The following is a 27,563-nucleotide window of genomic DNA, read 5'->3' as shown; positions in this document are numbered from 1 at the left end:
AGACAAAAGTAATTTTAATTTAAGGGATGACAAGCTTTTAAAGGACACAATATGAATATGCAAACGCGTCTGTGTTTTTAAAACGGCTTTGATTGATGCTTCGTTTCAGAGAGAGGGTGTCAGGAACAACTTCAGTGACATGCTTTTCAGATTGTTTCACTACCTGTTAAATTCATCTTAAAACACCCTCAGGATGATGCAATAAATATGGCATCATAAAAATCATGATCCGCATATGTACCATTTCTTCAGCGTTATTCATGCAGTCAGCTGACAACCCTGACAGCTACGATTGCATTTACTTCGATTATAACACACCGCGGCTACAGCTCCTGCCTATTCACATCAACTCCTGTAAAATCTATCGAGGGACATCAAAGCCATTAAATCAAGTAGGAGATGGAAACAGATTCACTTGTAATACACTCCACTGCGTCCAGGGGGTGCTAATGTTCACCTTGCAGTCAGAGGACAATTATTTTGCTGTCCTTCTCGATGCTGTCTCTGTCTCTCCTATCAGTGTCACACACACACACCCGCCCTTGTGCATCCAATCACTGGCATTCATATATTTAAGTAAATATATAAGGCAAAAGAGATGGAACCAATTTGGAGGGCTGCTTCTGCCATGTCAGATAACGTCTGACCTGCATCAGATTATTCACCCTCCCTCACAATAACCCCAGTAATTTGAAAGTTGGGGGTTGAAAGGAATTATTCATAAACCTGCCGAGGACCACAGACCCCCCCACTCCCCACCTCCCGCCTGTAAACCACCCCTTCCCCACCTATATTTATGTTAAGCATCTAAAATCATATTGTGGTTGCTCCTCCAGTCCTTAAGTGAATTAACAATCCTTCTCATCTCTTTCGTGTCCACATTGGCATGTATCTTCCACTTTATCTGTCCATCCGTTATGGCCTCTATCCTTGTTTTCTGCCACATATATACCCATCCCTCATTCTTTAGTATCACCCTGTTTCACAAATGCTAACCCAACCCTCACCAAATGGATGAATGCTGAATGTATTTTTGACTATTATGGAATGCTTTTATACTAACCTAATCAAGTTAACCTTGAAAAACGTATCTGTATCTTTTTCCTTACCTGCCTACACAATACCCATCCAGCACAAACTCTCTCTAAATGCACTAAATGACATGTTCAAAAGAGACCCATCAGATTGGCCACGGCTTAACTCGGATGGTACTAACACGCTCAACCTGAGAGTCATCTGTGAGCCACGTCTCAACACTCAGTGTTCGCATGACTAGGATGAGAGGAAAAACTTCAACAACACTAATGACAGGCCCTAATAACAACCCGCACAGACAGGGTGACTCAAATCTGCTCGGATACGTGCCTTTAAATAACAGGTTAGCCACGTCCCCATCGCGACGGAGTCCAGCAGCTAACCATTGATGCATTCTCCACACACATTCTCAGACAATTTCCAGCCAAAACAAGAGAGCCTCTGTTTACTAAAAGCATTCCAGCGCTTCCCAGGCAGAGTTCAGAAAGCCTCTCGTAGCGGCGTCTCACGCCGCTCTGTCCGTCAATCATGAAAGTGAGTTCTAAACACAAGAATATAAAGGAGCTTCCATTAAAGCAGCACCAGTATCTTAGATCAGAACACCGCCAGGTTTCACTCTTCCACCCCCGTCACTCCTTCCTCCCTTCTCCACCTCCCCTCAGACATCAAACAGCACCCTAGACCTGGCTTCCTAATGCACGCTATTTTTAACTAAGCGTTCCTAATAAGCTGCCGGGAAGCCTGTAAATTTTTCATATGCAAGCACATCTTTCCTTTGTGAAAACACAGAAACACACTTATTTGGTGATTAGCAACTGACAGGGGGAGGATAGGAATTGAATATTCTTGTATGGAAATTCAGAAAAGACGCAGGGCTCCTAATGCGCACAGTCGTCTTCTTTGGCACCACAGGTAACGGCTGAATTATTAATCAAGCAGCTCATTTTAATGCTTTTTAAAGTGCTTTATTTTGATACTTTTAGCCATTTTCAGCCAAGCGATGCATATCATTATTTCTCCCCATCAAAGCCGAGTGGCACTCGCTCAAAGTGCACAGTCAACTCAGCCTCATTTAAAATGAAAGTTGAAAAAAAATCAAAAGACGTTTTAAAAGATTTGCCTTCAAATGCTCCAATGATTTTATTTTATTTTATTTTTTATTTATTTTTTATTTTTTTGCTGTAGTTTTGGAATTTAAAAAATAATGATGATAATAATAAAATGTGGAACATGCAAAAGACTAAAATTGCTATCACGAAGAAATAAAAGTTATATTCTGTCATCTGTGAGGTAGAGCTGTAGTGAAAACACTTGTTCCAGAAAGGTGCATGCCCTGACTAATTCCACCTCGCAATCAAACGGCTTCCACACTGGCACAAATTGAATGTGAATGGAACTTCAAATCAGAGATGGCAAGCAAGAACGGACACCTCACATTCAGACCAGCACGCACCTGTCCAAGGACATGACTAATGCTCAACGTCCAAACCCAACCAATTAATACAGCACCACCAGTAAGTATACATTCACTGAGATCAATCCATGAGTGCTATCCTATTAAACAATAATCATAGTTATTAATGTTACTTACTATGAACAGCTAGTTCATAGTTGAACAGCTATAGTTTTATGAACCTACAGACATAAAAATGAATGTATTGCTTATTGTTAATATTTTAGTGTATTTCATTTTAAAATGGTACATATCATGCACAGGTACATAATTATGACTATAGTAACAAACCAGAGGTCAGGTGACTCTCTCACGCGCATACATGCACAAACCAGATCGTTAAGGAGCACGTGCGGCAGGCCCTCGCCACTTTCCAAACACATCAGCAGCACAGCAACGCACCACTGATCTCCCCTTACACCACCACAGGCCTCTCTCTCCTCTGCACTCCAATCCACTCCAACACCCAGAGCAACCCCCCTCCTCTTAAACCACACCTCTCTATGAAACCCGACACCTGCACCTGCCACAACTGCCCACCCCCCCACGCCTGCAAAATACTCCTATCTGATAGCATTCTTCAGAGGTGTGTGTGTGTGTGTGTGTGTGTGTGTGGCAGAGAACACGGTCACATGTGTTTAGACACATGGCTGCACTGTAACTCTGTAAGCAGGCCCTGACTTGTTTTTTTTTTTTTTTTTTTTTTTTGTCACTTGACCAGATTCGCCATAATGAGGGGTCATTTTTCCTGGGAATTCCAACTCCAAATCCTCAGGGGTGAGAAATAAAGCATATTCAATTAAGCTTGATTCTTGGAAAATAAAAATAGCTTCTTAAAGAGCACTGAAATATTTGAGGTGAAACATCATCTTATTTAATAAGCCACAACACTGGAGCTGTGGAATATAAAGGATTCTCAGTGTGAAAAAGAAACCCTAAAATCTAACACCCCCCTGTTAAACTGGACCCCTTGTATAGTAAAATGGGAAGATAGGGCTTACCTGTCCCTTTGGTGAGCTCCCTCTCCCCCCCACTCTCTCTGTCTTTGGTTTGGTCCTCCTGATCTGTGGTGGTCTCACTGGCAGCCTCCACATCCTCACTCAGCTCTCCTGAAGGGGGAGGAGAGGATGGGATATGTAAATCAGCACTCCATCAGAATTGGTGGAAGCACTTAAAGGGACAGTAGCATTTTTTTTTTCTACACGAGCCCACAACAATTACATTCTCTGACAAGCATTTACAAGGTTACGAGACAAAGCAGCTGTTTCTCTCTCCAACCACACATGCTGGACCATACATTACATCAAATACAACGGCATCTATTTTTTTGCTATTACATTTTATATTGAAAAAAGCAAATACATATAGGCCTGTATGAGTGTATAATAAATAAATCTAATATGCTGTTTAATTTAATAAAATTTCTGTATACTTGTATCCTTACACACTCTCTCTCTCTCTCTCACACACACACACACACACACACATAAACAGACTTGCATTTTTTTCTGTAATATATTTGTACCTACAAAATGCATTTGGAAATTACACATTTTATCCTTTTAAGCACATGATTATTTTAATAATGTCATATTTTTGATGGCATATAAATATAGTTTTAAAACAAGCCTTGACTCCAGAGTTATAATTCTTCATTTATGCAGGACCATGACACAAATATCTTTATGACTTCCCCTGTTTAATATGAACATAAAACTACAGCAAACCGCACACATGTGGTAGAGACATACACACATTTTCCACAGCGGCTCCGAGCATGCAGACAGGAAAAATAATTGTGCGAGTTTTTTAAGAGAGAGGAGAGTTTCTGCGCGTCGCTCTCTCTAGTACTTCTCCCAATGTTCATAATTACAGTCCCTTGCTGCAGTTTGCTGCTGGCTCATTTTTACGTTCATTTTTTAAACCCAATGTAATGCAAAGCAAAAAAAAAAAAAAAAAAAAAATATTTTGCCAAGTCAAATGCAGAAACCCCCATAACCATCTTAAAAGCCCCCTGCTCAATATATTAGGCCATTTAAAGGCAGCAAACCTCCAACAATAGATCTCCAATAATGCCATGTGTAAGTAACAGAGGGAAGTAGCTGAAAAACAGATAATAAAATGGGCATCAATCCTTTTTATTCCCACCTCGTGCCCCCCGAGCACCCCCTTTCCTGGGCCGAGCTTGTTTAAAAGTACCGTGGCTAGCACACACAAACATTGATTTTGCAACAGTAAAGTCCGTGGCAGTCAATAAGCCTTATCAGTTATTACACAAGTCAGCTAATTCTCAGCAAATGTACTTAAATGTTCTTTTAAAAATGCCTCCCCATGCACTCTCCACTCTATCAGGTGGGTTATTGACGTATCGACAGGACAACAATGACTGCTGAAATATCCTGTTCAAATATTCATCTGCACGCTCAACGATCTCTATTCCATGACAATATTTGAACCCTTAACTTAAAACAGCTTTTATTGTCCAATAACGTTCCAGCAACTTTAGAAGCCCGCCTGGGACGCGACTTGAATCTGGACCAGCCGCTTCCAAAAGCCACCCCACAATCCATTAAAGTTTATTCTCATCAGTGTTGGGTTTCTAGAACTGTTAAAGCACAACCTCAATCCATCATTCCTCAAAAACGCTTTTTTGGTCTCTGCATGAACATGGAGCGGCGTATTTAATAAACGCCTCCGCCATAACTCTCTCACTGCGAGTAATACATCAACATCTCTAAACATTTCCATCTCCTTGACTTAATGTGCTACAAGAAACCATTTGTGTGTGAGTGCGCATATGTGTGTGTATCTAGAGCAGTTAAAGCCATTTACATCTGATGGTCTTGTGTGGATTGCTATGTGTAATTCTGCATTTTGTTGCACTGTTTTAATTATTGATGCACCGAGAGGAAACGCGACTGGCGCAGACCGTTTGCCAAAGCCTACGATCACTCGCTGTGGTTTCCACTGTGGGATTCTGGGAGAAAGTAATTACACAAGAAAACACTGGTGTACAGAGTTGTCTGTACTACACTGCAGGGCTATAAACTGCACGTGATAATTCACAAGAGCTGTTTTTCAGCATTACAGCGATAACACATCAGATGAACAAATGCAAAAACAGGCAAATTATTAAATAAAACAGGAGTGCAGATTTGAAAGAGGAGGTAGATAAACACAACTGTAGTTAATTTCATCTCAGCCTCACTGAAGTTTTTTTTTTTTTTTAAACAAACAAAAACTTCATAAAAAAAAAGTGTGATTTGCTCAGTGCTTTTTTGCATTTGCACCTGTGTTCGGTGTAGATGAAGCACCTAGAGCTTGATCGCAGTATGGATTAATGCAGTTAGGCCATATTACCCAGAGCTCACACTGATCCTGTGTTTAAATGACGTTGCATGAGTGGACAAACCGACTATTTATACATATACACAATTGTATTCTTTCACATACATGCATGTTTCTTTTCTGTTTATGTTCTCCATAACCCAACATTACCCAGCGCTGGGCAGAGAAATAGGCTGGAAACTCAAAAAAAAAAGCAACATGCACTGCAGTCTAGATAAATCCACCTTCGCCAGGCTGGGAATTACTATATGATATGGAGTCAGAAGCAGCCAGATTACAAAATAATCCCCAGGTAGAATTTACACCTCTGGAAAAGACGCCAGTGTGTCTAATTCCTGCTCTAGCACACTTCCTTCTCTTAATGGAGAGTCACTTCACGCAACAGCTGCCACCCTAAAATCATCTCCAAACCCTTTTTCATCAACATCTCGCTCCTCGACTGTACGCCAGTCACCCTTCCCCCTCCAGTAGTACGCAGATAGGTAGACATTTAATTCCACCCATGGCCGTGTGTCTAAGAGGCAAATGAATGTGCCTATTCCTCATCTCCACCGCAGTACACAATGATTAAACCCGGGCCAGCCATAATTAATGAAAGGTCACAAGTGGCCTTAGAGTACGCTGCAAATGAAAGAACCCACCCAAATGTAGTCATATATCTGGCCTGGAAATAGATTAAGAGGAAGCACTGGCAGCAATGGCGAGAGGCCATTTGCTAACCCAAATCCTAAAAATGTAAAGGACAATACCCTGAAGGTTAGGCTTTCTAATTAATCGTCCTCATTAACCCGTCCTCATACAGTGATATTAAACTTTTGCCTTAATCTAATCACGCCAGCCGAATAAACCCACCGCAGTGCCTGAAATTACAAAGCATGTCTGTTCTCAGAGGAAACACAATCTCACAATATCTCAACGAAGCCAGATGTGGATACAGAAAACGGACTGTAATTTCGTACGGGGGCTGCATGATAATGTGTTAGAGAACTGGAGATGAAATGTTCCGGCACACACAGTGTGCAGTATCTCAGACTGACCTATAGGTGTCACCCTATACAAGCAAGGAAGAGAAATCGGCAAGACACACACACACAAACACACAGAGCAGATGAAGGCAGAGAGAGGTTAGAAAGGCACAGAAAAATATATACAGAACACGGACAGAGAAATATGTGGAGATGATAAAAGCAGATGCTAGACAGGAAGTCCGCGCCAAGCGATGAGACTCAGAAGACTGCGCGATTACCTTCAGATGATGCCGAGCTGCCTTCCACCATTTCCCCAGAAGAACGGTGATTACACACATACTAATCATACTGACAGGCACAAACCGCCAAATAAATACATGGTAACCACTGCTCCATCCAACCTCTCCTAACCAGACCGAAAGGCCAGCGTACGCGTTCATAACCCATACAAAGCATCTGACTCAACGGAAATAAGCCTGGTGCTCTCGAAGACACGTTGATGAACCATACCTGAGAAGCTCTTGGGATCCTCTGTAGGTTTAGCGTTGACTCATGAGGCGAGTCTCTGGCCTGTCTCGCCTCACCCATCCTCCAGCCAGAGCGCAGTGGAGCGGTGTGAGTCGGTCTCTCTGTGAGCGCCTGCTCTTTCTCATTACTCTCATTAGGATTACCGAAGCACGGGTTATCATTTTAACCAGGTGTCACAGCACACATCACTGTAAATCTGTGGGGCCACATTTCCCCATCTTCTTTCCCCCCACCCCCATCTATCTCCTTCTCCCCCTCTTTTTGCCCCACAACAGACAGCTTCCTTGTCTTTAACGCTGCCCTGTTGGATAAAAAAGCAATCTTATTTCACACCTCACGGACTCTATCTCTCTCTCCTTTGCTTGTCCGGTGTTTTTTTTTTTTTTTCTCTCTCTACGCGATCCCCCTCTGGCCCCCAGCCATCCGCTCTCGCACCCTTTCCTTATATCAAAGCTGTCCTGACTCCGGAGCTTGCGGTGTAAAATGAAAGTGACAGAAGGGTTCGGCGGGACAATGGGACATAGGCTCCATGCTGAGGGCTTTCACGCTTTGTCCACTCCTCATATCAGCACTTCTCCGGCTCCGTCCGTGCCCCTCCCACCCCAAACAGGACCCCCCCCTCTAAACCAAAACACATAAAAAACACTGCCTCCATCCCAGTCCAGCCGTAATCTGTGGACACCATCACTGCATGGGCGAAATCCCTCCTGTCAAGGTCCATCAAATGCACTATAATGTGTGAGAAATAATTGATGATTGACTGCTGAATTTTTAAAAATTAAAAGCACATCAACGTGGCGGTCCAGAATCAAATCTGCTTTAACCACAGTTAGCACATGTATATAAGGTGTACATTTTTAAGATTTGTATCCTGAAATGCTCTTGAATTTATTCATTTCTGAAGTATTATGTATAAAACATCTTAATACACCTTTATTGCAATAAGAAAAATAATGATTCCAAAAAAGCATTGCCATAAAAGAACCTTTCAATTCTTCTTATTTTTTTTTTTTCTTAGTGTGAAGAACATTTATTAATCAGAGAAATCTTTTTTCCACTACAAGGAAACTTTTGTCCAATAGAAAGGTTCCATGGATGTTAAAATTTCTTCATGGAAACATACATGCAAATAAAGCTTCTTTATTTTTAAGAGTGTAGTTCGGAAAGGAAGTGTGAAACTAATGCGGTCAAGACTAAAAACGAATCCACATCATGGAATGTCAGTAAACCAATCAGAATCAAGAATAAACTCTGAAGTAAACAAATATGTTCCAGTAGCAGCCACTTCATTACTCTACCGTACATAATTTTTTTTTTTAAATAAATGCTGTGCGGAAATGCAACCAAATAATCATAAAACAATTCCCTAACAAAATATTTAAGCTATTCTCTAAAACTGCCTTTGAAGCAAAAAGTTCACCCACTTCAAACAATGCACACTGGGAAAACCCCTCCATCACCATAAACACAGAGTGTGAGTCAGGCAAACGTCAGCGAGACCGACATAGTGCACATGGTGACCACGCTCCCAAACAACAGCAACACCCTCCCTCTCACACACACACCAGGACGAGAACAGGACTCGTCTTTATCACTCCCGCACTCTCAAACAAACACACGCTCACCTCCAGCAAGGAAAAAGAAAAGCTAAGTACCTCTTTGGTTTAAAGAGCCATGGCTCTGTATCGGAGCGGGGTTGAGTTATGTGCTAGATTCCTGACCTGTCTTCCAGAAGCCATGGCGTTCGCTCGGCACTGGCCCTGTCGTGACCCCCAAATCTAAATGTGAATGAATACTTTGTGTCTCCATGGGGCTGTGCGCCAGAGGGGGGAGGCGCAGGAGGAGGAGGAGGAGGAAGAGGAGGAGGGTGGGCTAGCTAACAGCTAGCAAACTTTAAACAGCGAGTTGATCACAAACAGAAGGGAAAGCTCACACTGCTTTAGAACAAGAGCTTGAAGTCACCCCTCCCCCGTCTTTCTCCGTCTCGCACCCGGCTCTCCATACACCCTTCGAGTCGACCCCACACGCCCTCTGCGCAACACTTAATTTGATCCCCCAAGCCTTTCAAAATCACTGGCCCTTTCAGTGGATGGCTCACCTACTGACGCGTTCTGCGGCGGAAGGAGACGGCTAATCAGGGGAAATCGAATTTACACCGGCACTGTCAAATCCTCCTCTTCTGAACAGACATCATTTGGTTTCAATACCTGATGTGACATCACATCACAAGCATGACATTTCCAATAGCTTCTGATCTGTGCCTGTCATCATGAGGAAGTGACTTGAAAGTGACACACATCTGACTGCTCGCGCAAAATTACAGTGATATTCGTAAATAAACAGAAGGCAGGTGGACCACGTTAGGGGCTGCACAGGTCACACGTATGCATTCAGACTGAATCACTAATTATTCAGACAATTTTGTGTGCAGGTTTGGCCAATTCCTTTAAAAGAACTAACTTAAAAGGACATTTCATTCACAATCAAATCAAGCGTTTGCTGGATAATATAATACAATACAATACAATACAATACAATACAATACAATACAATACAATATAATATAATGTAATTGTAAAACAGGTTCCATCTTCACATTTGTTAACTAACAATGACAAAAACTTCTAAAGCATGCATTAATCTTATTTAATGTTAATTTCAACAATTAATAATACATTGTTAAAATCAAAAGACATATCTGTTAATATTATTTAATGGATCTAACTGGAGCTAACATGAATTAACAATGAACAATGTTAATGTTAACAAAGATAAATAATAAATACAGTGGCAAATGTACTGTTCATTTGTTCATTGACAGTTAATGAATTAACTTATCGGACCTTATTGTAATGTGTTATCATATTAACTATAGAAAGTTTTATGAATTTTGAGATTTTTATTAATTGGAAAATTCCAAATTTATTTCCAGGTTTTCATGACCATCAGAACCCTGATTTTTAAATAAATAAATAAATAAATAAATGAATAATAATAATAATAATAAATCCAAATTTGAATCAATTCTAAATATTTAGCATGATAAAATACAATCAAAAAATTGCAGCAACAGCAAGAAAAATCATTAATTTACAAAAAAAAAAAATACATACATATATATATATATATATATATATATATATATATATATATATATATATATATATATATATATATATATATATATATATATATATATATATATCGTTATTGGTCAAACTCCTTTGGACTTTATTATTTATTATCCTTGGTCTTTATTATTTCAGGTTTTCCTTGTGGGGACATTTGTGCACACAAACGCATTAATAGCAGAGCAGTGTGCTGTGCTTTTTTCTGCCCTGCACTCTGTGAGGTTGCAAGGGCCGTGTGGACGTTGTTCTCTAGCGTCTGGAGACATTTTTCTGCACAACGGAGAGGACGGGCTGGCAGAGCTTCCCTCAACGGCCACAGCGCACACTACTGGCCTACTGCTCTCATTCTAACATAACCTACATTTTCCTTCTTCATCATCTCATACTACACTGCTTTCAGTTATATTGAGACAAGGATAAGGAGAAGAAAAAAAGAAAGTCAAGAAGGGTAATCAAATACAGTCTGATATATTCACCAGTGGCTCGGAAAATGTGATGGTACAGATATGACAGCCGAGCAAAACCCCCCTTTCCACTGAGGGCAGGGGCTTGACGGCACTCTGAATATGTATAACCCAGAAAAAAAAAAAAAAAATTAAAAAAAAAACCTGCTGATTTTTCATTTGGTAAAAAGGGACATAAAAATAATATAAACTGAAACTGTCACAGCTCTTCTGTTCATAGCTCCTCTCTCCTCATGCACGGCCAAATGCCATTTAATTACCAGGTGGAAAGACATACTATATGATCGCATTTCTAATGGCATTATATGTGATATTCAACTTGAACACAATACACTCGCTGCTTTTCATATTCCATGCAAATGTTCCCTATTAAGGTGGATGCTACGCATCATCCAACATGCTCGGCATCCTACCAGGAAAAGTTTGACCAGAAGGTCCAGGAAGGTTTGTCTGATGTTTGTGTAATCCAGAGCCTGTCCATTAACAGCTACTTATCTGTTTACGTCTCTCTTTAGACTGCTCTGCCTGGTACAGTGGGATGTCTGAGAAAGATCTCCGCCTGTCGATATATTGAGCGTAGCATTTGCATATCTTTGTAGTGCATCCATCTGCCTGTGGATCACTCTGTAGAGGTATTAGCTCAGAAAATCAATGCGGTCTGAACGCACGCATGTATGTATGTAGCGCCCACCTTGGCGCGTGGTCATTATTGTGTGGATAATGCAACACCAGTTTGTTTTCTTCAATAAAACAGATATTAAGAAAACACAAACTCAAACAGAGCATCATCCCACCATAGGAGGGCTCCGTAGGCATCCAAGGCGTTCTGTAGGAAACGTGTGTCCTGCAATTGAAGACCCCATGCAGCACCACCCGCTTGTTTATGTTAGCAGACCAGGAGATAAAACAGAATTTTTAAGGCTTATGAATGCCAGATGACTTAATCAATTTTATTTAAGAAATATAAGAGCAGGGTTCATATCGATGTGTTTGAGCCCTGGGAATCCACTGCACCCTCGCAGCTGTGAGAGTTGTGATTTCAATGCTGTTTTTTGACTTCGCGAACCGCGATAGTGAATCACTTAGTATGCAAGCATAAGCACGTTCTGAAGTGAAGTGAGTTGCTGAGCATTATTATAAGGAAAAGAGTTTCCTGTGTGTAGCATTCATAAGTAAAGTCAGGTTGTTTGGAATAGCATACTAGCATTTTACTTTTACTCTTTTTGAAGTATGCATGTATGGTGGATATGTGTACGGTGGATGTTATGCAAAGTTTTTAGCCATGGAATAATATTGTTGTTATTTCATAAAATAAGGGTGGCCATATGAGCCGTTCATAAGGGACATTTGGATTTGGATATTGCCTAAAACGTCCAAAGCAGTTTGACCAATAACATGCATATTGTATATAATGAGAAGGTGAGATCTACAGAGAATGACTGAAATGATCCAAACACGCTCAGATGTTTGCTCGTTTGTTTGACTTGGAGTGTTGCTGCTCACTGATCAAAAAAGACACCGAAGGAGGTAAAATAGTGATTCGAAAGCGTAAGGAGCCATCTGCTCTGCTCTCTATAGGGCCTTTCGCACCGCTTTAGTTCCAGAACTACATGAAAAGTATACTAAAGTACTGGTACGATTTTGTGCGAACTATTTCCCAGTACCATTTAAAGAGTTGCATTCGCACTGACCATGTGTTCTAAGATGTGACAATCCAGTAATCCAGTTGAGAGTGATGTCATTTGTACACGCAGTTCAACAAAGTTAACGAATAAGAATACCGTTAACAACAGGAGGATGGAAGACACTGTGATCATAGCTGTTTTTTTTGCGTCTCGCAGGTTTCACAATAATGAACATGGAATATTCTCCAAACGACAACTGGTAGTGCTACATTTGCTACAAGTGCCTGCACTTCAGCATCCGTATATTTACCGCTGTCCATCATACTTGTGAAATAAGTTGAAACAATGTTTACAGTATGTTACACAGCGTTTTAAATCATGGCGGGTGACGGCGTTTTTGAACGTGTCTGGCCAATCAATGTCTACTTACGTCACGGTTAGTACCATTTGTGCTGGTTAGACCCTGCTACAGATTAGGAGCTAATTTGGTTCGCGAAAAAGGCAGTCCGGTACTAAAATCGCACCTAAAAGTGTGTAGTTCCTCATTAAGTTTTGGTACTATGAAAAGATACCTGCGGTGCAAAAGGCCCTTATAGCTCTCATGAATGTCATATAACGATCGACCTGCACAGTGCAAATAGCCAAACCCTGGATATTTTAGGCAATATTAAAATCCTGGCTGGAAAGTGTCCTGTATGAACGGTGCATATGGCCACCCTACATAAAATATGCCACAGCAGTTCATACTCAACAGAATGCTATATCTCTGCTATACTTGACAAGAGTTCATAATGAGCAGAATATAGTACTGTCTCCTCATATCTAACCATTAATTTCCAGTGAGACCAGTCAACTGGAAGTAATCTCCACTATAGTCCTTCTTAAATATTTCAGATAGTCAGATAACCAGATGTTTACACAGAAATGAATAATAAAAAAAAAAACATGATCATGATAACACTACAGCATTCTATTTTTTCCACATACTGTACTATTTTTGAAAAATAGAAGGCAGAATACTGTGCAGCATGCGGTATACCAGCATTCAATTTGGAACACAGGCAGGCAGAGGGCAGAGGCAGTGGTGTGGACACACAGAAAAGCTTCCCCCTGCACACACACACCGGATCGCTGTAGTTCCACCCCCGGTGGCAGCTAATAGCAATCCGCTACAGAAATCCAATCGTTACATCGTGCAGGCACTTAAAACAAGCTCAGTACTGCCACCAGTTATTGAAAAAAGGAAACACGGTTCATCTGTCCCACTTTCAGGCCATTTTCTAATACAAATCAAACACTTGCTGCTCCCTTCTTCCATTTGTCTTTCTTTCTGGGCATCTTTGCATAACCCATCCATTACGTTCACATGAAATATGAAAAGGCAATATCCTCTCTGTGTTTGTACTGAAGCGTAATGCGATTGTGTTGTCATTTATAGGAAATAATCGCAAACCTCTCTTTCATTTTCCAGTTCAAATAACCATGAAAAATTAGCCCACAATGTCAGGAGGGACAACAAAGGAAAGCGTGCAGACTATCGCTTCACCACTGCGCTTGACATTTCTCCTTAATAGGAAAATGTCTGATTGTTTCTATCTTTCTTTTTTCATGACAAATAAAGCCTTTTTTTCTTTCTTAATTAAAAAGTTTTGCACTTTGATCTGGAGAATCTCATCCTGCCCACTCTCTTTAGTGACAAAGAGGCGTGCATTCTGGTCGACCCAGTGAGAAGAAATTGAGCAGGGGGGGTCATCCCCAATCCCCATTATTTGCCCTTCACCGCATGCACAATAACTCTGTAGTAGTACAAGACGGCATCTAATGGCTACTAGTGAGGACCGTTGCCGCCATACTGAGGTCTGGATCTCTGCGCCTAGCATCCTACAGGCGTGATCAATTATTCAGCAGCCATCAGATGCAACCACCAGTCTGGCCTCTGATCTCAGATCAGCTGATGGTCACATATCTAATAGAACACCTTTAACAAACCCAGCAGATCTCAGATCAGCGGTGAACCGCTGCATCGAGCCACAAGACGCTCAGACACTGCAAGGCTGCACTGTCTCAAATGTGCCTACTTACAGTGAGAAACAAACTAGTGGTAATTGGATTGCTATCCGTGAAAGTGCCATAATGACGCTTAATAGACATGCATTGTTTTTCAGCAGTAATTATGCACAACATGATCGGCCCCATCTCCATTTTCTGATGTAATTACTATAGATATGTTTATCCGGCTGACAATTAATATTTGCGTGTGTGTTTTTTGCATGAGTATATGCCCTAGTATATGTTACATTCTGACAGCCCAACTAAAATGTTATACTTCAGAGCTCATGCCAAATGAAAGAAAGCTAATTTTTTCATAATTAAAGTCGCACTACATTCTCATTACAGGGTTGAAGAGCACATTTTCATCTAGGAAATGATGTGGTGAAAAGTGTAAATAGCAAAATGTACAGTGCTTAAGAGAATCTAGGACTCTTTCTGTAACAGAAACAATGTGCATGTTAAATATAGTGAGTTGCGCCAGACAAACATTAGGCAAATATTAGGCCAGCCTAGGATCCTTAAAGGGACCATTCACTGGAGGCTTGATTGAAAATACTAAAGACTAAAACCAGAATTATTGCAGTATCATTAACCAGACGATTGTTTTGATTTCAGTACACACAGCAGTCAAAACTCATCCAATGTACTGGTGGGCGAAGATCATTTTTGTCACGTCGAGTCAAATGAGGTGCCCAAGGAAGCGGAATGCGAACATGACATAAGGCTGCTCAAAAGTATCTCTCCTTTCCTTGTCAGTTTATTTATTTATTATTTCTGTGATTGCAAATTTACATATTTCTAAAGGAGGATTATAGTTTGTGATGCATATAATGAGATTTCCCCTCAAAAAGCTAATGAAAAAAGACTCATCTTACGCAATTAGCTGGGGCTTATTTATTCTCCTCCTGTAATGTATTAATTCATTATCACATAATTCAGACCTTATTTATTTATTTGCGTATGTGCACACCTTAAAGCCTTAATTACAATAGAAACTGGTGAGGTCGAGGAAGAGAGGCGACGCACCAACTCAGCTATCAGCCGATCTAGTTATCCATTTAATCTCGAGAGTATATCCATCCAATCTCTTATCAGCAGCCTCTAATCTCAGTCTAATCAGTTTACCAATTTGCTGTATGGCTCACTGGAAAGAAAGGACTCAAAAAAACATTCTTTGAAAAAGATTTTGAACCAACAAAGCCAACATTTTCCACCATTTCCTTTGCTTTCCACACTCCCCTCGCTATTTATATCTATACTTCAGTCCAAATGAAGGGCAGAGGCAACATTTCCACGGTCAGTTTGGTTGTATTCAGCTCCACTAGCGTGGGTCATGTATGTCAAGTGAGCATACTTCATTTCTTTTCGATTTTCTCTCGCACACCTTTTATGCTTTAAACTACAGCCACACGGCACCCAGGACTTTTTAAGCCGAGTCGTGGCTCATGGGAACATGCTTTTACAGATATTCACAGCTTTAATTTTCATCCAGAATGTCTCTATTTTGCCTTCCGGGTCTCCAAGGCCACGTCCTCCCACAGCTGAAAGTGCAGGCCTTCACTCCTGAACATACATACTTCTCGGCTTCATTCAGAACAAGATTTTAGTTAGCCATGAGGTTTTTGGCTTCATCTGACTCGTGTCATGAGCCGTTTAGAACAGACAAGGGCATGCGGTGTGGTGTAAAGTTTGAGCGCTGTGTTGTGAAGGGCTCCTGAAGAGGGGAACAGAAATTATTACAGTCACTCCTGTTACTCAGTGAGATATCTTTGGTTCAGGGAAAGAAAAGGAAAAGTCTAGAGATGTGAATGATTACACCGACCCTGCTCGAACATGCATCAGCTGCCTTAAAATAAAAGGGAGCAAAAAGACCCTCTTAACTGTGTTTTATTTACTTATTATATATGCAATATTCAACAGCTATCTGCTGTTCACATATCCTCCAAACCAAATTAATTTCTATTAATAATTGATATTTCATATGAATGTTTATATAATTTCATTTTTATTTATATAAAATGCATTATATTATTATTTACGATTTATATAATACTATTATATAATAATAAAGTGCATTTTCATATTATTAAACTTATTTTAGAATTTAGAATATGTATGCATATCTAAAATTCTATATTTTAATACTGAATTGAAAGAATAATTCATGAAAATGACACGTCTAAAGATGAACAATTTGTCTGCTTTATGGCTTTGTCAAATTCTACAAATATGAAAATTGACATATTTATTTATTTGAGTTTAATAATTTGGTTTAGATGACACAAGTCGCAGGGAGATTTTTTTTCTTTAACAATCATTCATTATAATCAACCTCAGTTTTATCCTTAAAAGAGATGAATAAAAAAAATAAATACTTTCAAAAAATAGAAAGTAAATTGTAAATAAACAAATAATAATAATATATATATATATATATATTATCAGATTTAATTTAGTGCCAATTATGAATTATTCACCAAAAATAAATAAATAAACAAACAAACCCTGATGCTGGTGATGTAAAGTTCAAGTGTGTGTGGTTTGTCTGAATATAAGGAGAACCAATAAAAAAACAGCGGCTGATGGGCTCATCAGCCAAGAGAGCTAAATATTCGTATTAATTTATGCGATGTGAGAGGAATGCTTGGCCACGCAATTAGTAATACTTCCCAACTTTCATAGGAAACGTTAAGGCTAATGGTCTCAGGATCAACTCAGCAGCATTTTGTGGAATGAAAGGTTAGCTTGTGTGTGTGTGTGTGTGTGTGTGTGTGTGTGTGTGTTTGTGTGTGTGTGTGTGTGTGTGTGGCTGTGTCTTCTTTGTGCTGACTTTGCACAGCGAGAAAGAAAGAGAGAGAGAGAGCCTGCTTGTCACTTGTCTCTCTTGGGCAAGCATGGGATTAACTATTATTCTGCTCCTCTGAGACCACCATTGCCCCTAAATTGGTTCCAATGTTTTCTACCAATCCCTCCACCATATTCTGCAATCACGGACCAGCGCTGCAACTTTCTGCTTTTATTTACAGAGCTCCTGTTATTGCTGTTTTTTATTGTTGCTGTTGATGTCATCCCCACTGTGGAGGCTTGGAGCGGAAGACTTCTCTCTCTAATTAGCCAGAGGTCTGTCTCATTGAAATGAGGGAGCAGGTAGCTCACATTAATTATTCATCCCACAGGTAAACATTGGGGCGGCCATGCCTGATGAGTGGCCGGAAAAGATGAGCTGGGTGAAGCCACTAACTAATACAAACCTTTCCCCCGGGGGCTGCTGGGAGGAAAATAAACAGGGTGCATTAGACGCTGAAGAATCCTTTGCACTTTTTTAGTTGAAACAAAACAACGCCACTTCTAATACCTCTAGGAGCAATGAGGTATTAGAACGGGACAGTTGCCTAAGCGCGACTTTCACGGCGGGCCGACTTAGGCTTAGGCTGCCTCCGCTTTCAAATTAAGCCCAAATTGGCCATTCATTCTGTTTCCCTTTATCCAGAACCAGATGCAAGCGGAAGCCTCATCCCAGATCCTCTTTTTTGTGTATGTGTTTTTTCCTTTCCCTCTCTGTCTGAGCTCCAGTAAAAACAGCCTCGCATGGCTCCAGCCAGGACTGGCGGCCTCATGAGAAAGCTGTGATAAGAATTCATTTCTCCCAATTATGCGCTCTTGTCCACTGCTTCAGTTCATCAGTTCAGTGCAGCCAAGTCAATGAAAAGGCTTGTAATGGAGCAATCAGATGCAGCCTGGCTCCCAGGGCCCAAGCCTCGGCTCCAGGCATCTCAAGCAGACCAGGCCATCCAGCGGGGGGAGATGGTGCTTGCATGGACAATCTTCAGATTTATAATGACCGTCAAAAGGTCTGCCTAGTCAAAAGAGCCCACTCTTGAGCGTATGTATGTATTCTGGTTTCTAGCTATTGCTCGGATCCCTCCTTTAATATAAATCTTTCTCATTTTAAACTCCACTAGGCAAAAATCATTATCATTTACAAAAGTAATGGCATGAGTTACGCGCTCTGTCTATGAGCAACAGTAATGGTGATAAGTGTCTTAGCGGCCAAACTGCGCAATGAATTGATAGCAGGGCCTTCACCTGTGGCAGTGTGTTGTGTTAGAGAGGTTTAGAGAAGAAACTATATCCAGCCAAACCTTCTCTTTCTTCTTCTCACTCTCACCCTCTCCCTTTCTCATTTATTTGCCCTCTCAACCTCTTCTGCTCTGTCCCTGTCTAACATGTGGAAAGCATTACAGGGAGTCAGGGAGAGGAATGCATGTGTTGAATCATAATCTGGACCTTAAAGTGCTGGATTCTATTTCCTTTGTCTCGTAATGCTGCGAACGTTCTACTAAAATTAAAACGAGGCCCATCTGATCCGTCTCATATCAAGCGCTACTCCTCAAAAGAAAGAGGAAGTCAAGGTTACCAAGCTATCACAGATGTGTAATTTGCTTTCTGTTGGTTCACGGTTCAACTGCAGGGCAGAAAACAAGGTCAGTATGTCCTCCTAGATCAACACTCAGCGCTGTTAAGCTGGGTTTTGTTGCCATAACAAGTGTAAAACTTCAAATAAAGCAACAAATACAGTCTTTTCCTTCGAAAAGTCAACTTGAAAACACCATTCGCAATGCATTTTACATTGGCAGTGTGACGTATTTACGAATGTAAAATGTGAAAAGCGGTCAAAAAGGAATTAATACTGGTCATTTCAGCTGACCGAGTTTTATATGGACCTTTAAAATTTTCTTCCACAAAATTAAGAAAATAATGAACACGGGTACTAAATCATACTGAAATATACAGAAAAAAAGTACTCTGGCAATGGTATTAAATGTTTGGCCTCAAGAATGGCTGACACGTCTCTCATACCTCCTTTTTTCTCTCCATCTGTCAGTAGCAGCCAGTTCTAGGTTTGGAAGGCGAATCCTTGGTTGGATTCCACCTGACAAGAGCGGCTCTACAAGCGCCAGTCATTAACCTCCGGAGCGGGGAGCTGCCATGTGATGAAGTGTGCTCACCCAGCTGCAGAAGGGCCCTATTGATCCTGCGCATACTTGGTGCCTTCCTGGATGTTTATAATCAATATGCAAATGGCCCGCGGCATTGATTCAATATTAATTTTCAATTAGAGTATCCTCCGGGGGTCTGCTAGGGTCAATACACAGCCATTCAGAGTGCAGGCTTGAGCAAGTTGCAAGAATCGACATTCCTCCACCACGGAGACACCTTACTTACTGTTTATTTGGTCTGCCCCGCTGTAAGCACCAATTAGGAATATAGCTTTCAGTCCAAGAGATGGATGGAGCACCAGTCTCTCTTTTTCCTATCTCTCCTACTACCTTTCAAATGCTGCTTTTTACTGTTTTTTCAGTCAATCCCGTAGGAAAATCAGATCTCTTTAATATCAGAATAGTTTCTCCTAGACACTAATGAGAGTAAATAGATAGCAAATCAAGATGTTTTCTTGAGTTTACTGCACGTCTAATTTAAAGCAGTGGTTACCAACCTTTTTGACTTGAAGGCCCCCAGTTGTCCAACACATTACTCAAAGATTTTCTGAGTTGCATTACCCACATTAATTTCACACACGTTTGTTTTTGTGAAAAGTGGGGACATCCCATAGGTGTAATGGTTTTTATACTGTACAAACTGTATAATCTATGGCTCTACACCAACCCTACACCTAACCCTAAACCTCACAGGAAACTTTGTGCATTTTTACTTTCTCAAAAAACCTGGTTTGTAAGCATTTTGAAAAATGGGGACATGGGTTATGTCCTCATAAGTCACCCTCTCCTTGTAATACCTGTGTCATACCCATGTCATTATACAAAGTTGTGTCCTGATATGTCACAAAAACATGCCCCCATATATGTGTGTGTGTATATATATATATATATATATATATATATATATATATATATATATATATATGGGAAAAAAGGTGAAACTCAAAAGAAAGAACACTAAGAACACTCCATCTGGTCTCTTGGGTCATGAAAGAGCAACCTCTAAGCAATGAAACTGTCCTCTGGGATCTGTACACATCTTAATTCCCTGCGTATGCTTTCAGATGTATTTGCGAATGTACTGTTTCATACTATATCTTTGTGATCTGCCTGCAGCCTGGCAAGAGTCCCCACTTCCTGTCCCCTGACACTACACAAAACATGCAAAACATAACACATTTAACACCCCTCGCATAATCTCTCACGAAAACAAATACATAATTAAGGATGACCTCCATAATTTATGAAACACAATGAGACATACACACAAGCCGTCGCTGTGCCAGCTCTCACATTCACTTAAAGTGCATAAATTCATTACAAGCCCTTGGGAGGCAGAACCATAATGGCAAATAAACCAAGATTACCATCATTTCTGTGAGCTGTCCTCTCCTTCCAAATTCAGTCTCCTTTCCTGTCCCTTTTTTCTCTGTGAGATTTACAATGTCTCGTCTTATCTACAATATCTATTCCAGTGGTTATTACCTTTTCTTGGATTAAAAGAAGAAGAAGAAAAAAAAAAAAAAACTTACTTTTGCTACATCAGTCAAGAAGGGCAGTGGGGTGGGTAGGGAAAATGTCCTTTGTTAAAATGGTGTAGCCTGATAAGTGAGGTAATGGATTCCAGGCAGGACTGGTCCTGCTCTTCAATGTGAAAACAATAGTATTGATTTATAAGCGTGTTGTGTTTCCTGTACAGACCAGGTGTCTATCAGAGGCCCTTTGATTGAGTGCTTGGGATTGTCACTCTGTCTACACAGCTGCGGTGTAAGAAAAAAAAGAGAGGGGGAAAGAGAGGTTGCTGGCAAAATACCTCCACAATAGGCAGGTGAGCGATGATGTCATCGGAGTGGAACGAGATTCGCGTTTAGCTCTGTAACCCGATCCCTGTGAGTAAGAAACACACGTCCCTCTTAAAGCAGAACGCTGCAATGTGAACATTTACTAGGGCTGATTTCATACTTCAGCTATGTGTCATCACGCGACATTGATCACGCGTGCAGTCGTAGGGCTTGTTTTAAACTTGCTAATTGTGTGGAGCTGAGTATACATCTTCACAATATTTCCTGAGCAAATGACTCTCATGAGCCAGCTGAATAAGCATTGGATAATTAAAATAATAATATATATTTTTTTGTTTACTAGACTCTTAGAAATAAAATATGTAAAAATTGACAATAAATATGATAGTCATACATTGCTTCAATAATGATACCTCCACAGAACTTTTTATAAGGGTGATCTGCGAGTCGGCTGAGAACAGGGCAGTGAGCAATAGGAAAAGAGATAAAATGGACAGGACCTCTTTCGGTTCTTACCAGCAAATGCAATAGCTGCTCTAATTGGTTTAGGGCTAACATTAATTACCACATTGCTCATTAATGGATGAAGCCTTTATTGGTTCCATTGATCAGCAGGACTTGTTAGCCATCATCCTAAGCAATGGTGGATGTAACAAGCTTACATATTGGCATATCAATTAATGCAATCAATTCCTGCAGAGCAGCTGCCATTCCTCCCTCCCTGGGCCCGGCACTCGCTCCCTCTCATCCCCATCATTCGTTTGGACAGGCCAGACAACAGCCTGATGTCATCCAGGCATTAACCAAGAGAATCCTTCATTTCTGCTTAAGAGGAAGTGCTAGATGGCTTGGAAGTAGAGAGTGATAGGAGAGACGCAGATATATATTTATATTCTGTTTCTTCTTTTTTATTATCATTATTAATAATTATCTTATCTTATTTTTGATTATTTAATACATGCATTAAATACATTGGAATTCTGATTATCAATTTTCTGTCACCAGTGTAGTGCTTCTTGAAAAGACGCAGACAGGGCGACATCCGAGCAGACAGAGGGCATTAAAAACGGAAAAAGCAATGGGAAATTCTAACCACTATTTCAAGACTTGTTGGAATGTTCAGTAGGATTACCTATAACCTTTACAATGTCAAGAGGCACATCTGAGTGAGATCATCCTCACCGCTGTTTAACATGTGCTACATTTAGTCCTAGAGACGCTCCTTTCCAAACTTCCCTATTTCTTTTCTAATTGAGATCAATGCTGCTTTTTAAGACACATTGATTAGCACTTAAAATCCTCTCTCTATCACCGAAGGTTCTACAGGGAATGCAGATGTTAAATATTACAGCAGCATGTTGAACTAAAACACAATGTTCTTGCAGAAAAACAAGGGTAGAGGACAAAGGAAAAACAGCCCATGATAGGTGGACATGCATCACGAAAAAATGGAGGGATTTAATGGCAGGTGAGCAGCACTTCATTTGCCTAATAACAAATCATCTGTATGGCAAGAACGCAGAGCATTATATATAATATAATATAATAGGACCCACTTTATATTAAGTGGCCTTAACTACTATGTACTTACATTTTAATTAATAATTTAGTACAATGTACTTATTCTGTACATACATGTTTTTACATTGTACTTGTATTTTTAAAAAAACAAAACAAATGTAATTACATCTGTATTTAATTTCTGTAATAGCATTTATAATTACACTGTTGACCCATACTTTACACCTTAACCCACCCTTAAACTAAACCCATACCTCCAACCCTCTCTCTAACCTTACCCCTATCCCACCTCAATAGCAGCAAAAGTGTTTTACAATACAATATGAACACAATAAGTACATTGGACTTAATTTTTTATGTAAGTACATAGTAGTTAAGGCCACCTAATATAAAGTGGGATAATATAATATAATATAATATAATATAATATAATATAATATAATATAATATAATATAATATAATATAATATAATATAATATTCCAAAAGCCACTTGAAGTATATGTGGAACACTGGTCAAATGTTGCGCAAAGGTTGTCCTGAGAAGATAGGGAATCCAAACTCCCCTTGAGTCCCATTTAAAGCGAGAATCATTTGGCTGGAGTTCATCTGCTCGAGTGGCTCATTCACTTCTAAATGACTCAACTGGCACATTTCTCTGCACAGCCATGACAGCCCGACCCAGAGCACACCGTCCCAGAGGCATCTTCCCAACACGCTGCCTTCCTTTTAACTCAGACTACACATATAGTCTACAAACAACATTCCTGAAAAGCATATTTTACACTTGAATAAGGGCTAGCACAAAGGTTAGTTCCACTCACACGCTGCCAGGCTTCTGGAGACATTCTGACATTAGACGAGGGCACTGTCGAGGCCAAGGCGGCTCAGATGTGCACAATAGCAGACGAAACGACTGTGAGGAGAAGATCAAGGTCAGAGGAAGGAGTGATGCAAAGGGAAAGAATGGATTCAGACTAGTTTGCCTACAAAAGCATATGCACACAGGCACTTCGGCGGGCACCCAGTCACTCGCACAATCCGTGTCCTTCAGGCAGCTCCCCCAGACTCCGTCCCCTGGGCGACACGTAAGTGGGCTGAGCAATTAACAATTTCATGCTGATTGCCTGAAGCATGCTTTTCTATACCATATAGATAATAGCATGAAGGGTGGCATACACCCCCCACCCCTCCCAATCCCTACCCATGATTCCCGACCGCCTCCAATCCTGCAGTCCCGTGTGATGCACTTTCCCCATTCATTCATTGGGTCCTGAGCGTGCTGCCTCCTGGCTTCATTACAGACGCTCTACACTCAGACAACACATTTAAGAAAAATATAGAAAGGACTCCCTGAAGAGTAAACAGGTATGATTATTAAAGGATATGAAAAAAAATAGAGGGGAAAAAAATTAGATTCTCAGTCTCCCACTGGCTTCGGGTGATTTGAAAGTCTAATTTGGCCACAACACAACAGGCGTACAGGTTGTACAAAACAAACCGCCTCCGTTCCCGTGATGCACTGAGCATGCTCTGTGCAGAGGGGTGGCGACAGACCCATCATCCGCTGCCATTGGAGGCCGTCTGTGTGACAGCTTGCGACGGCAGAAACTGCGCTAACCACTGATTCTGATCAACCTCTCCACAATATCCCACGTATGAGATGCACATCAAAGTGTAGCAGAGACTAGAGGCAGAAAGCTAACTGTACTCTTGTGGTATCGTCTGTCTGCAAAGTGACAATGAAATTGGTGCATCAAAACGCATCTTGCATGTTTACGCAAAACTGCGAGTCTTTCAAAAACTGCTAAATATTCACATGCATGTCTGGATTGAGTCGTTAAAATGAGCATCAATATAGAGGTGGATTTCAGAGAGTCGACCTTAATATTGTGAGCCATTCAGAGTGACGGGTGTAAATAAGGACGTGGCAAAAGATAAACACTACATACCAAGCCACACACAGCGGGCACTGCTAATGAACATACAAACCCTTTCCCAGACAGTTCACGTGCCCCAAACACTCATTTCAGTCTAAAACCGCTAATGATATTTCTGTGTTAATGACTGCCTGTTTTTAAAGCAGCAGCTTCTCGGCTCATACTGGCAACTGGAGGATTTATTTATCGATCGTTTAATGTTATGACGAGAAAAGGGAAATTAATGAACTTGAGACAGATGCAAAATCAAAACAGCGTGAGTGAACATTAAACACGAAAAAAAATAGATTGATTTCCTACTATTTCACATTGAATGTATACATTTCCTTCATGGTATACAGTGTCCACTTGCCCTTGGTTGTTGTTTCTTTTCTTTCCTCTATTAGATCTGGCAATAAAAGTCAATAAGGAAAATAAATCCAAGAATTTAGTAAAATGTAATAATAAATGCTTGTTTGCATTTTGCACTGACAGAGTACAAGTCCCTGATCCTCTTCACTATTTAAATGACTGCATTAGAAAGGCTCCCAGGAGTGATGAGAGAATTGGGGAAGGAATCAGGAAGAGGTGTTGGGACAGACCGCAATGGAAAGGCGATGGATGTCTGTCTGATCTGATGAATATTGCACAAAAAAGTTGCAAGAGCTTTCAGAAAATTGCAATCTCCAATGTGCTGATCTCTTCATGGCTCATTCATTCAAAACACCAAGATGTTACTTTAGATCCTCAGGTGCTCTGAAAAGAAGGAATTACAAAAGCATCCTGTATGGATGCATGCAACACACCCCCTCTAGTCTTGTTTCTCGCTGCCCCCCCCCCACCACACCATCTAAATTGCAGTCACAACCCCCAGCTTGTAGCGTACGATAATTGCAGACGGCCAATAAATTACTACTGCCTTCACATCAATTATAAGCATCACGTCTGGCAATGAGGAAAATGAGATCTTGTGACAAATTTCATGAGGCTTGACTGCCCAGCAGCCTTTCTTAACATGCTACAGATAGCAATCCCTTATCTAGCCTCTGTAATGGGGAGCTACGGATAGAGAGATGGAACAGCAGCCATTTAATTAAAAAGCTGGGTGGTGTTGGTGTGTTGAGGTGGGGTGTTGCGTAATTCATTGTAGGGGCCCAGGAAGAAGACAAAGGCTTTGTCTCCAATACATATTTTGCTGTGTGTTGCCAGTTATCAGGGACTGTGCTTTTGCTGGCATTCATTTGAGCATTTTTTTTTCTTCCATTCTCGGCCAATTCCCCCCCCCCCCCCCCCCCCAATCCCTTTACTTCTGCCACCTCCTTCCTTTCCTTATTTTTTATCCTGTTATTTCCCAGGGGACCACTGAGGTGCTTGCTCCACCAGGGCTGGTGCAACTCATTTGAGAGGGGCATTTTTTTTTCAGTACGAATGACTGGAGAGAACAAGCAGACAGACAGTGGCACTGAATGAAATGGCCCCGGCACCTAATTGCATTTCCACCTGGGAAGCGTGGGTGACGGCAGCAGCTTCGGCGGGAGGAATAGGCAAAGGGATCTGATAAGGATTTATGGAGGACAGGCAAACGGCAAAATAAAACACCAAAAGGAATGAACCCTAAATCTTATTCCCTGTCGCAATATTCATTGCTGTTGCAATCGGGTGCACTGATAGAGCGTTGCAAAAACGACCGCTGCGTTCAAATTATAGCTGCACTCTCTACTAATATTTAACATCATTAGAAAATCATTAGAAAACCATCATAAAACCTGGGATTATGACTAGAGCATTAAACACAATGATTATTCAGGGTGCTCCTTTTCTGCGCTTTTCCCTTGGAAATGAGATTTCGCTCTCCACCCCTGTGCAGGAGAAAGTACGAGTATTTCTCATAATTACTACAACATTTGAAAAACATTGGCCTGCATAAATTACTATACCATTATACGATTGTTTTCCATTCCCCCAAAGCAAAGTTCTTAAAGATGGGCTTTTCAGAGAATGACAGCTGCGAGCGGCATTAATGCAATTTCACCATGAGTGTAAGAGGGCTAATTCAGATATTGCCCACTGCCTCCGCTGTTGAATGGCCCTTGTCATTAATCTGTTGTTTCTCATTGCGTTAAACCGGACGCACAAATGGCCATGAGGCGACTCTCCATATATTTCCGAAAAATTACCTTTCAACAGTAGGGTGATTACGGTATTCACTGTGCCTCGTTTAAGTTGTGCCGTAATGCAGCTATCTTTCCCTAAAATATCACATTTGATGAAAACTAATCGTAAACGACATTATCAAACACAACTTGCATTTCTTCCTTTAATTGCATACACATTCCGCAGCTATTGCCTACAAATCAAATTCAAATGCTACACATTTTTGGGCAAGTTCCAGCAGCATATCACCGAGTATGTATGTGTGCATTCGGGCATTATCAGTAACAGTAATCAGTCCAGAGGGACAGGGCATGTAATGGAGGTTTCCCCAGAGGAGATGAAAGCTTCAGGGCTGAGTGGGTTCACAGGCCTTGGGTCTCTCTCAGCCTCTCAGGCAGGTGGGCCGCTTTTCAGGAGCTCAGTTCACAGAACTCCCCACCAAGGAGCAAGCTAATGAAGCTCTTTCCTGCCTTGTCATGTTGCGCAAAGGTTCTGACCCCTTGACCCTGGCCTAAAAAGCCCTCCTGGCCAGACTGAGGGTTCCTCACAGCATTTGTTGGGGAG

General features: G+C 40.9%; 1 protein-coding gene across 3 annotated transcripts in view; it reads right to left on the bottom strand.

The window, feature by feature from the left end:
• Positions 1–27,563, bottom strand: part of LOC113051840 (zinc finger homeobox protein 3-like) — a 154,779-nt gene that overhangs the window by 21,776 nt on the left and 105,440 nt on the right. For all 3 annotated transcript variants that reach the window (XM_026215974.1, XM_026215973.1, XM_026215975.1), the window contains exon 5: positions 3,490–3,597. In XM_026215974.1, coding sequence (XP_026071759.1) covers positions 3,490–3,597 — 108 coding nt within the window. The remainder of the gene's footprint in view (positions 1–3,489; positions 3,598–27,563) is intronic.

The sequence above is a fragment of the Carassius auratus genome, chromosome 32 (genome assembly GCF_003368295.1).
Source record: "Carassius auratus strain Wakin chromosome 32, ASM336829v1, whole genome shotgun sequence".
NCBI lineage: Eukaryota > Metazoa > Chordata > Actinopteri > Cypriniformes > Cyprinidae > Carassius > Carassius auratus.
This window is presented reverse-complemented; position numbering and strand designations above follow the sequence as displayed.